The sequence below is a fragment of the Hippopotamus amphibius genome, chromosome 4, assembly GCF_030028045.1.
Source record: "Hippopotamus amphibius kiboko isolate mHipAmp2 chromosome 4, mHipAmp2.hap2, whole genome shotgun sequence".
Lineage (NCBI taxonomy): Eukaryota > Metazoa > Chordata > Mammalia > Artiodactyla > Hippopotamidae > Hippopotamus > Hippopotamus amphibius.
In genome coordinates, this window is record NC_080189.1 from 34059388 (window position 1) to 34072941 (window position 13554).

At 34.8% G+C, this 13554-nt stretch overlaps 1 protein-coding gene across 10 annotated transcripts in view; it reads right to left on the reverse strand.

Annotated features, from left to right (window-relative positions):
* ST7 (suppression of tumorigenicity 7) overlaps nucleotides 1–13554 on the reverse strand; it is a 262062-nt gene that overhangs the window by 216037 nt on the left and 32471 nt on the right. Inside the window, exon 1 of one of the 10 annotated variants that reach the window (XM_057731586.1) lies at nucleotides 2610–2651. The exons of the other annotated variants lie outside the window; for them this stretch is intronic. Within the exon in view, the coding sequence (XP_057587569.1) occupies nucleotides 2610–2631 (22 nt within the window). The 5' untranslated portion in view covers nucleotides 2632–2651. Of the gene's footprint in view, nucleotides 1–2609; nucleotides 2652–13554 lie in introns of those variants that run through there. 10 annotated transcript variants of the gene reach the window in all.

Here is a 13554-nt window from a genome sequence, read left to right on the forward strand (position 1 = left end):
ACCTCATGGCCTACTACATAAAGTGAGAAGACTCCACTGCAAAAAGTGTTCTCTGACTGAAGAAGATTCTAACAGCATGAGCCCACCTCCTCCTATGAGTGAGTTCTCCATAACTCAAAATGTTTAAGTAAGCTAAGACAGAGAAGCATCAAGCACCAACCAGATAACAAAACAGCCCTATGAAATAAGACGGGGACTGTTCAACTCAATACCATGACGCAGACCAGTGCTATCCACTCTCCAAAACAAAGTTGAGAATCATCCTCACCAAGCACAAAAGCACAATTATGACCAAAGGCAAGGTGAAACCTGACAGATCTGCTTTACCCAACTCCAAACCCTCAGATAAGGGCTATTTCTAGATAGACAACACCTGTTTGCTATGCTTGACAAGAATGATGGCAGGATCCAAAGCTCTCAGGAGCTACAAAACTCAGATCTTCTATAAGTAGCAGGGCCAGTCCCCTTCTTACATGAGGCCCAAGAGAACTGACATCAAGTAACCACAGCTGGAGAGAGGGGGGAAATAACTTTTGTAAGAGAAGGAATACCACTGATGTTTTTAATCTATCAGAAGATTACTGAAAAAGAGACATGGGTTTAAATGTTTAAGGCTAACCAGTGAAAAAGACTATCCATCAATTAACCTGGAGGTAAGAGTAAAAGTCATGAGAAGCATGACTAACACTATTAAAACGTCTGGTAAAAACATGAAAGGTTAAGATTTTCTTCCCACAAATATGGATCTAACAATAAATATTTTTGTTCATTTTACAGTTTGAAAGTGAGGGTCATTTTATATATATTTGAATCAGAGCTCTAGTGGAAAGATCACTAGCAAAATCCAGATTTCTACAACAAACAGAGGTACCCAAGTCAAACATATCCTTCTGCAGAAAGCTTCTTTAGAAAAACCACAGACCTTCCTGTGTGGTTTCAGTCTGTTCACCTGGCTGGCAAAAGGAACCACTGGAAAATAAGCAAAGGAAGTCATGAAAAATAGTCATGAATGGACTACTGTGGGTTGTCCCAGAGGCAAAAAAACAGTGGAGAATCCTTCAAGAAATGCAGCAGTATTCAGCTAAAGTTTTTGGTAAGCAAAGAAAGCCACAGATTTCCATGGTACATAAACTAATATTGATGTTTTAATGGAGGCCAGCACTCTTTCTACAAAGGAACAAACAGTAAATATATTAGATTCTGTGGGACCATCCAGTTTCTCTCATAACTACTCAATTCTGCCATTTTGGTGCAAAAATAACCATAAACAACACATAAACAAATGAGTATATGTACCTGTGTTCCAATTAAAATTTTATTTATAGACTATGAAACTGGATTTCTTATTTTCATGTATCATGAAATATTTTTCTTCTTTTAATTTTTTAAAACCACTTAAAATAATACTTTTTCAAGAAAACATTGTTAGCTTGCAAAAACAGGCAGCCCTCGGACTATAGTCTGCTAGGCCTGTTCTATAATTTTTTCCATAGTTGATTTGACCTTTCTCTGAAAGAACTCTGATTTTCAATTAGGTCTCTGCCATAAACAAAACTCACAAAGGTAATGGATTCCATCAACAACTGCTTGACAGATCAGGGCTGGAAATTCATGAAAACTTTTACCCCAATTCCCCTCATTTTTAATGATATTACGAGCAACACCTAGTCTTGATAGCCCACACTCCCCGTTCACTCCCTATCACATTAGAATTAGCGGTAAATGCTGAAGCAACTTGTGAGAAATCAACTACTTTCACAGCATAACAAAAACATTTCCAACCCACATACATCTATAGCCCTCAAAAATTCTATAAAAATGGAAACCATTGATTAAGACCTCCAAATCTCCTCAATTATACTATAAGCCAGGAAACTTTATACAAAGTACACTCATAGTATAAAATACAAGTAACAGCTAGTTTGGTATGAGAAAAATCTAACCCCATTCACCAACAGTAGCTGAAAGAGAACTCTTGAGAAACAAGAAACTTAGATTTCAAGCCTAACTGCATAGTCAACTACTTTGGGTAGCCATTTCACAAAAGCACCTCATTTTTATGAAATTAAGAAGTAGGTTTGGATTATTTCTGTGGTCTTTTCTAGCGCTAAAATGCTTAAAATGAGCTACACTAATTATGATATCTGATGTAGCTCACTGAAAGTTTCAGCAATTGTCACGTTTCATTATCCTTCAGATAAGAAGCAGATAATTTCCTCTCTGCTCTTTTATCTCTGGCTTTTTGAAAGGCCATTGAAAAAATATTTCTAATTAGGACAATTGCTGCCTCCTTAGAAATATCCAGTCTTAACACAGATATAAGTGATTCAAGAGAAAATGTAATGCAGTATAATACTTGGAAGAGGCTTCTAGAGACAGATATTTTGTGTCTGCTGCAACTATAAAATCCAAGTTGTGAAACTTTCCAGTAACAAAAGCACACAATCAGGTCCTTCAGCTACCACAGAAATTTGTCTTTAAAATTGTTTTATTTTCCTACAATAATCACATCCTTTATCTATACAAGTTACAGTGCAGTCTGCCTCTAGAATCAAGCAGACCTGGATTTAGTTTCTGTCATTGCTACTTGTAAACTGAAAGGTACTCACCTCCAAGCCTCATTTCCCCCATCTGTGGAACAGGAATGCCATTCTTGATAGCAATGGAAATGATATATACATAATGGTGTATAAATATTGATGTTTTTAGGAAGACATCTGCAATACATTGTTAGGTTTTAAAAATAACTTACAAAGCAATAGGAATAAAATGATAACACTTTAAAGGGCTTTTTTTTCTTTTTTTCTTTTTGAAAAGCATACAGTGGGAAAAATGAAGGAAATGCTGACATATGCTACAATATGGATGAATCTTGAGGACATTATCTAAGTGAAATAAGCCAGTCACAGAAAGACAAATGCTGTATCATTCCACTTAACATGCGGTAGCTATAGTAGATAAAGTCATAGAGAAAGAAAGAAGAGTGGTTGCCTGAGACTGGGAGGAGGGGAAAGCAGAATTGTTATGGGCATAGCACTTTAGCAAGATGAAAAAAGGTCTGAAGATTGGTTGCACAACAATGTGAATGTACTTAACACTACTGAACTGTACACTACTGAACTGTACACTTAAAAACTAGTTAAGGTGGTAAATTTTACATTATGTACATTTTACCATAATTTAAAATTTTCAATAAAATTTTAAATAAAATAAAATTTAAGACACTTTAAAAAAGCATACAGTGGACACCTTTGGCAGTAAAACTACTGATGATTTTCACTTTCTACTTTATATGATTTGTCACTGTTGCAAAAGTAGAATGAGTTCACTATGGAAAACATTCAACCCATGAAAAAAAAAAAAGGCATTTTCATTTTATATGTAAAGTAAGCCTAAAAGCCTGAAAGCTGTAAAAATCTACCAGCTAAGGGTCCAATTAGTCTTTTTTTTTAATTGAAGTATAGTTGATTTTCAGTGTTGTATTAGTTTCAGGTGTACAGCAAAGTGATTCAGATACATTCAAAAAAAATAATATATATATATATTCAGATTCTTTTTCAGACTTTTTTCCATTATAGTCATTACAAGATAAAAGAAAATTACAGGCCAATATCACTGATGAATATAGATGCAAAAACCCTCGACAAAATACTAGCAAACAGAATTCAACATCTATTTATGATTTAAAAAAAACCTCTCCAGAAAGTGGGCACAGAGGGAATATACCTCAACATAATTAAGGCCATATATGACAAATCCATAGCTAACACACTCAATGTTGAAAGCATTTCCTCTAAGAACCGGAACAAGACAAGGATGTGCATCCTCACCACTTTTACTCAACATAGTATTGGGAGTTCTAAAGCCTGCAGTCAGGCAAAGAAATAAAAGGAAACCAAATTGGAAAGCAAAGAGGTAAAACTGTCAGTGTTTGCAGATGACATGATACTATACAAAGAAAATCCTAAAGATTCCACCAGAAAACTACTAGAGCTCATCAGTGAATTCAGGAAAGTTGCAGGATACAAAATTAATATACAGAAATCCATTGCATTTTGATACACTAACAATGACTATCAGACAAATTAAGGGGAAAATCCCATTTACCATGGCATCAAAAAGAATAAAATACCTAGAAATAAACCCACCTAAGGAGGCAAAAGACCTATACTCAGAAAACTATATGATGCTGATGAAAGAAACTGAAGATGACACAAACAGATGAAAAGATAAACCATGTTCTTGGATTGGAAAAAACAATATTGTTAAAATGGCCATACTACCCAAGGCAATCTACAGATTCAATGCAATCCCTATCAAATTACCAATGGCATTTTTCACAACCTAGAACAAAAAAATTTTTGAACTTGTATGGAAACACAAAAGACCCCAAATAGCCAAAACAATCTTGATAAAGAATAGAGCTGGAGAAATCACACTCCCTGACTTCAGACTATACTACAAAGCTACAGTAATCAAAAAACGGTATGGTACTGGCACAAAAACAGACACATAGATCAATGGAACAGGATAGAAAGCTCAGAAATAAACCCACCCACTTATGACCAATTAATCTATGACAAAGGAGGTAAGAATAGACAATGGAGAAAAGACAGTCTCTTCAATAAGTGGTGCTGGGAAAACTGGAGAGCTACATGTAATGAAATTAGAACATTCTCTAATACCATATATAAAAATAAACTCAAAATGAATAAAAGACCTAAATGTAAGACTGGTTACTCTAAAACTCCTAGAGGGAAACATAAGCAGAACACTCTTTGACATAAATCACAGTAATGTTTTTTTTGGATCTGTTTCCTAGAGTTACGGAAACAAACGCAAAAATAAACAAATGGGACCTAATTAAACTTAAAAGTTTTTGGATAGCACAAGAAACCATCAACAAAATGAAAGGACAACCTATGGAATGGGAGAAAATATTTGCAAATGATGCAACTAACAAGGGCTTAATTTCCAAGATATACAAACAGCTTATATAGCTCAATATCAACACCACCACCAACAAACAAACAACCCAATCAAAAAATGCACAGAAGACCTAAATAGACATTTTTCCAAAAACGACATACAGACAGCCAACAGGCACATGAAAAGATGCTCAATATCACTAATTATTAGAGAAATGCAAATCAAAACTACAATAAGGTATCACCTCACATCAGTCAGAATGGCCATCATTAAAAAGTCTACAAATAATAAATGCTGGAGAGGGTGTGGAGATAAAGGAATCCTCCTACACTGTTGGTGAGAATGTTAATTGGTGCAGCCACTATGGAGGACAATATGGAGTTCCTTAAAAAACTAAAAATAGTTACCACATGATCCAGTAATCCCAATCCTGGGCATATATCTGGAGAAAATTCTAATTTGAAAAGATACATGCACCCCAATGTTCACAGGACTATTTAAAATAGCCAAGACATAGAAGCAACCTAAATGTCCATCAACAGATGAATGCATAAAGAAGATGTGATAGATAGAGAGATAGATAGATAGACAGACAGACAGACAGATAGATAGATAACACCATATATACATAGAAAACAAACTTAAGGTTACCAAAGTGGAAAGTGGGTAGGGATAAATTAGGAGTTTGGGATTAGCAGATGCACACTACTACATATAAAACAGATAAACAACAAGAACCTACTATATAGCACAGGGAACTATATTCAATTAGTCTTGAAATACATTAAGATTAAATACTGTCACCAGGAACTATACATATAATTAGGGTCAGAATGACTGGCTAAAAGAATGATAAAGGAATGGTAAAAAAGGAAGTATGATTCTCTTCTTAAATTTGTAGGGAAATACTAACTTTAAACGACAGTTATGCAAAGTTTAAGTTTTAAATTTGAATAAAACAGCACATGAAGAATAAAAATTTTATTCTTAACTCTAAAGCCCAGGGATGATTGCTGAATGAATAAGTGGACACACTTGATTAGAAACCAACTCCTTGAATCTCAATAAATGTACAAACCATTCAGAACAGACAATTATATTATACTGCTACCAATGGTGGCATCCCTAAAACACAAGGACAAAAGGAACGAGTTCATTCTGAAACTTTAAAAGATATAAGAGGGTGACAGAATTGTAACAATTTTTCTCCTTTGAAAACTTTACTGTTTCCAATAAAATATGGACATTATCCTTTAAAAAGGCAGTGTCCTTATTTTACTGGACTCTGCTATAAGTCAACTATGAAAAAGATATGAGGTGGAAAAATAATTTGGAATTAGAGCAAGATTCAATTTTGAATTCTGCTTTAAGCAACAATGTACCTCAAATTTTCTCAGATGTGAAATATGTGAACCTCTTATCAATCTATTACCCATATTTCATGTGTGAGAGCATCTTGTAAATGGTAAAATGTCAGGAATTAGTATTATTTATTATTATTAAATTGTTATTAGTGACTTTTTGTTTAAATAATAAAACATCTCTGAAACATTTCTATGATCCATGTATTTGTTCATCCATCAGCTTTCTGAATATGTTAAATGCCTAAAGATAAAAAAATAACAAATATCTGTCCTGTGAGTCACACTTTATGTGGTACTCTATCTTCTCGATTCAACTCAAATTTTTTTCCCAGGGCTTTTTTTTAGCAGAAACATGCCCTACATACTTTTCATGAGCATAATTTATTTTTAAACTTATGTCTGGGAATTCAGCATACTCTATCTTAAAACAGTGCTTCATGTTAGTCATTGTTTCCAGCCCATCAGCACTTAGGCAAGAAGTGTAATATGCAAAGAAGGAACTGAATCTCATGGGGTCTATCAGTAAGGTCTTTTAGCATTTCATAAAAATCTGATACATATAACTAACCATGAACACTGGAAATATTTTTATGTTATTGGTAACAACCAATGTAAAGACAAAGAGGAAAAACAAGGACCATTTATGACTCATTACCACAGGAGATAGCTGAAGCTGAAGTAGATTGAAACTGGGGCTAGACTTAGGATCAACAGCTTTTAGATTTTCCATTCTGTACAATGTTAAAATAACATTACATTTTATATATATATAATATGAATTATTAACATCAAAAATCTGCCCTCATAATGAATCATAAATAAATAATGATCAAATAAAATGGGAGAAATTTTTGAAGTTATTTTGTCAATATTATAGTGTATTAACAAATACCTTCTGCTTCAGTGAAATTAGATTCAACATACCTATGTCTTGACATTTCATTGAGAATGTAGATTCTAGGAATGTGTGTATGTTTCTTTAAAAAATATATATACACTGAGGATAGACAATATAACAATATAACAATGAACAAAATACAGAGGTCAGTGAATTCCAGGCACTATACAGTAGCAAAACAAACAGCCGTATTTTAAAAAATCTGAGAAAATTAAAAATATATTAGGTTCCCACATACTATTTACCTAAAATACTCCTAATTATATTTGAACCCAGTCTTCATAGAAATACGAAGTATCATAAATGTTTTCTTCTATCCAAAATAGCCCATGAAAAATAAGTCATCTTTTTAATTGTTTACTGTAATTCACACATTTTTTAAAGCATTTATCTCTAAAGCATTATAAGATAAAAATAAAGACTCACAGATAGTTCTCAACATCAGACATAGAACATAAATACACTAAATGCAAAATATAAGTATAAAAAAGAAAAATGTTTTATTTCTATAATCAAAAGTCTATTTTCAGATACTCATCAACTAAAATCAATGTCTATTCAAAGACAGATTTCTTTTTTTTTTTTCATTTGGGTTTGCATTTAATATATAATAATTAGAATTTTCCATCCAAAGTACATTTTCCCCTCTAATGCTTTATGGAATGCGTGATTGATTTCCTTTTTGTTAACATAATCAAATAATTTTGTTTTGAAGCGTGTTTTTCATTATAAAATTAATGTAACCAGATTACAGGACAGTTGTGAACCATGGAAACTTAGACTTGAACATCCACTGAAGAATTTCATCCCAGCAAAACAACTGAAGCAGCTGAACATCCCACAGGGGAAAGATGGTTAAAAAAATGTAGACTAGGGTATGATCTGACAACTAAAACAATGAAGCAGATCTCAACATAAAGATATATATTGACATAGAATGATCTCTAAGTCAGTGTCAAGTACAGAAATCAAGTAACAAAAAATATACATAACATGGTGTCATTTATGTAAACACATAACATATGTATAGATATAACGTATATGAAATTGTTCTCATTTTTTCATTCAGTGCTTTAGTATACTGTTACACAGTCTCCATAACTGAGACTGTGTCGTAATTCTTGTAACAATTCTCTTTGTGGTCACTTACTTTGTGTCATATATTCTAATACTGATGATGAACATCTTGCGAGTAGTTTGATGCCTTATTTTGAAGAATTTCTTTAGGATTTTCTGAACTATTATTAGGGCAAAAGCTATGAGCATTTTTTGTGTGTGTGTTTTATTTTGTATTTCATGAGGAATGTTACTTGTGCTACAGTCAAAGATCTACAGAAACATTTTATGAGTTGTCACTTGTTGCAGATCCTTAAGTAAATTCAGCTAACTTTTTTGTTCTTATTTTTTTAAGCTGTTTATTGGAATATAATTGCTTCACACCCTTGTACCAGCTTTTGAGGTACACCAAAGTGAATCAGCTGTATTTATACATATATCCCCATATCCCCTCCCTCCCGAGACTCCCTCCCACCCTCCCTGTCCTGGCCCTCTAAGGTATCACCCATCACTGAGTTGATCTCCCTTTGTTATAAAGCAACTTCCCACTAGCTATCCATTCCACAGTTGGTAGTGTACATATGTCTACGCTACTCTCTCACTTAGTCCCAGCTTCCCCTTCGCCCTCCCCCCCAACCCCATGTCCTCCAGTCCACTCTCCACATCTGCATCCCCATTCTTGCTCCAAAGACAGATTTCTTAAAAGTGAATAGATTATTTAGGTCATTTGGGGGATAGTGCAATGATAACTTCTACATTTTTCTCCCTTAGCACATAACAAGAAATTGGTTACACAGTCCTCTAAATCCACTCAAAGAATTAGGAGCATGTGGGAGGCATGGAGCTTCTGAATTTGGAGTTAATGCCTGAGGACTGAAGCTTTTTTCCTTTTTTGGTAGAATGCAAATATATTTTATGAATTGTGACAAAAAAATATATAACTGTAGAAATTATGCAATATTATCCCAGAAATGCTTGTTTTACATTTTCAACAAAATAAAAGGTTTTCAAAGAAAAAAAAAGACAAGAACTAACATTTAAGTTATTTAGCATGTATTAGAGACACTGAAACACTATGATAGAAACTGTCATGTATTACATTATCACAATCATTTTCTCCATGTTTGCTATAAAATCATAATGGACTGTATGTTAAAAGCATAAAAAAGAGTCAATCAAGAGCTCTAAATTATTAAAATGCCTATCTTACCAGAGTTTTCAAAAATTTTCTATAGGCTATTCATTCCTTTTCAACATATACAACATATTTCTGAATTAAGAGATTCAACAAGCTGAATATTTCATCCTTTCTCTCCAGAGACCATGGGCAACATGACAAAATGATAAAATTCTGAGAAAAATGGATAATGCAAAAATAAGGTCAAAGAACTCTTTAGCTCTCTCCCTAGACCTCTGATTATCACTGTCCAAGAAATTATCTTCAGGACACTGGGGTTTTCGCCCTTCTTTATTTAACAATTTTATTGCTATATATCCAAAGGGCAATCATTTTCCATCTGGATCATGTTATTCTGTCAAAAACATATTATCCATACTAGTCAACATTCATCCACATGAATGTAAAAAAACTTTGAAAAAAAGAAACAAACAAGGAACCTAAACAGAATTCAAAATAGAATACCATAAAAGTCAAGTTTTCTCAATTTAAAAAGTAGACAATAGATAATGATGGTATCATTTTGAGAGACCCTCACCTTAAACTTGTAGAAACCACTGAAAATGGAAGTGAGGTCTCTAAAGATTGTAGTCACCTTGCAAAGACACCCTCCATGTGCCATGAATCAAAAACAAATCATGCTATCAACTGAAGGTAATTAACATGCTTATAAGCATAACCAAATACTGTATAAAAACAATACTGCATTAGAAACTTGAAATCTCCTCCCCAAAACAGATATTCTTCCTTGCTTGATCTCCCCCAAAAATTACTTAGAGAAACTTCAATGTTTAAAAAATTATGTTTAGGGATTCCCTGGTGGTCCAGTAGGTAAGACTCTGCGCTCCCAATGCAGGGGGCCCAGGTTCGATCCCTGGTAGGAGACCCTGCATGCATGCCACAACTAAGAGTCCACATGCCACAACTAAAGATCCCTCGTGCCGCAACAAAGATCCTGCATGCTGCAACTAAGACCTGGCACAGCTGAAATAAATGAATAATATTTTTTAAAAATGTTAAAACGTGATGTCTTTTCAGGTTTCCATATGTTTTTATTATATCTTGCCTTTAAGCAAAATAGAGACATCAGATTATATTTTGTTAGAACAAGATAAGGATCCTGCCATTACTATGGCATTGACGGGAAAAATAAGGAAAAGTGGTCAATATACCCCCTATATTTACATTAATGCAATTATCAGTCTACAACCCATATTTACAAAAAAAGAAAAAAAAATTTGTAACACTATACTGTATCAGAAATGGTCTCTGATTACTATGACAGTTACATGAGACATACCTTTTCCCAAGCTTGGCCCAGAAACAATCTTGAAAGTTTGTAGGCTCTGTTAACGGCCTACATGGATTGCTTCTGAAAGCATCATTACCTAATCCCTGCAATTTTATCACCTTTACTAACCACTAGTTCTTTTTGTGACTTACACAGATATAAAAGCCTCTCTTTCCAGCTCATTTATCAAGTGAAAAGTGCCTTTCCAGGAAAACAGACACCTGAGCTCCAGGGACCATAACAGAAAACAGCAGTAAAACCATTCAACTGCACTTAGCCTTTGTAGTTTTCTTTTCTTTGTTCTTTCAGGAAGAAGGTGGCCTTTAAATTTGGAAATATATTTTATAAATACATGCATTTTCCCACATAATAATACAAGTAGTTTGGCCAATTTTTCTAAAGCAGAGTGAGGTGCATATCGTTTAGGTGAGGACTCAGCTGACAATGATTAGACCTCCTGTTGCTTCCATTCATTTGCAGTAGAACAGTTTTTCAATTATTCCTGTGGATTTTTATGCACACTAGATAAGGTTCCAGTTTCACTGCCTCTGTGCTAATGACAAATAGCCTCTTCAGTGTTTTCCAACATCAACATTTAAATGATCTATTAATTGGTTGGTGCTGAAAAGGACTTCTAGATTCACAACACCATAGGCTACAGAGCAGAAAAAACCTCATAGCCAGAAGCTTTAAAGAATGTCTTCCAAATACCTGAGTTTTTCAGAGAAGAGAAAACCCTTCGGACACCAGGATTTCTCTATTGTAATATAACTCTTACCATCAGAAAGATCCAACAGTACTTCTCAATGAGGCGATACGGGTATTTTAAGCAGGATGACACTACAGTTAACATCCCTGCCCCCCCCCCCCCCCCCAGGCATTAAAGGCCAGTGGCACTGACCAGTCACTGTGACAACACAAAGCCCATACACACACACTTCCACAAGGTCCCTAGTGGGATAGCACTGCCCTCCCAACCTTAATACTGTATTTCCCTGCCATCTTAAATTTTAAGTCACACAAAGCTCAGAATAAGCTTTTCTTAATAACTCTATTATTTTGATAGGCTACAGAAGTAACTGGATATACAAATGAAGATCATATAGGATATACGACTAAGCCCTAAAGGAGTGTTTAACATGTGGCTTGAAAAAGTCCCAAAGGTCATTTTGCTTTTTTGGTCATTTATAAAAATATTAAAGTTACCTCTAAGCCTTGCTCTCCAACATGGCAGCCACTAGCTAAGTATGGCTATTTAAATTTAAATTAAAAATTCAGTTTCTCAGTAGCACCAGCCATATTTGCTCAACAGACACTTTATTATAGAACATCTCCATTATCACAGAAAGTTCTATTGGACAGCATTGCTCTAAGGCTTCCTAAGCATATGACAGGGCACTTCACTGCCATTCTGAGGGAATGTCACAGCAAAGACACAGAATTCTTCAGTGGCAGTAACAGAAAGCACTTATGCAATCACAGTTCAACTCCAAACTCTTTTTAACATCTGGCTTTGGTACAAAATTCTAGACACAAGCAACATTAAAAACAGAAACTTCAACATTAGACCAAGTTGATTAGTAGCTACAGAATGGTTCAGCTCTCTTACAATATCCATAAACAAACTGTTCTATGAGATAACATTGATCAGTGAAATAATACTAAGAAGAAGGCAAATAACCTTTCTTTCTTTTCCCAGTTGTCATCTACTAAGGGCCAAACTCTGTTCTATTAACAAAACAAAACTGTCAGGTGGCCAGTATGCCCTTCACAAGGCTCTGTATAGCCCTTTGCAACCACAGAGGTATAGATTTGCTCCTATTTGCCCCTCCCAAATTCAGAGCCGGTCCACCTTCTCTTTTATCTGTCACTGTATCGTCCTCACAGGGGTAGTAGTTCACACACTTAACACACTTGAAATTGTGCCCAAGGAGGTGCCTGTAAGGCTACACTCCAACTATCTAAAATGCTTACTATGTAAATTCCTGAAAAAAGCACGTGATAAGAATGTAAAAGTATTTTTCTACCTCTAAACTATTTGAAACTCTCAGATTAGGGAAGTAATTCTATTGTAATTCCTTATACACCAGACTTTTCCAAAACTTCTGGTGTACTAAAGTTTACTAATAGGTCTACTATTAAAAGATGGAAGGGGGGACATCTCAATCTCAAGTAATTTGGGAGTACAGCACAGGCATGCCTCATTTCCATCCCTTTTCCACCACGAACTGACAGGCTCCAAGACTTTAGGTGGCAAGACTGCTTGGCAAACCAAGCTTCTTATCTTGTAACATGGATGATAAGAGGTTACCATGCAAAGTGCTTATTAGCACATAGTAAGAGCTCAGAGTATTTTGTTAATGTTACTTTTGCCTTGCTGTTCCTTCTGCATGGAACACTTTTCCCCAGCAGTTCACAGAGCCAGCTCCTTCTCATTCTTCAGGTCTCACTTTAAGTGTCACCTCAAGTTCAGTATGTGCCTGTGTTATTCTCTATCACAGCCCCCCATTTAGTTCTTTCCTGGCACTTCCCACAATCCATGGGAATGTGTGTATTATCGGAGTTCTTCATGGTTGGTTTTTCCCACCAGAACATACGTTTTGTGAGGACAATATATCCTGGGAGGATAACAGACTCTTAGTAAGTACTTGCCAGACAAATGAATGAATATTTGGATTAAACAAAATTAACTATTTCCTTCCTATAGGATTTAACTTTTCCAAGCGAATATGCATTGTGACTCTTCTAGAGGGCTACAGGATATGTAGTATTTCTCCAACTTACTAGCCACAGAACCCCTTCCTTGTAGAACATCTTCATATCTTCCAGAACCAATGTT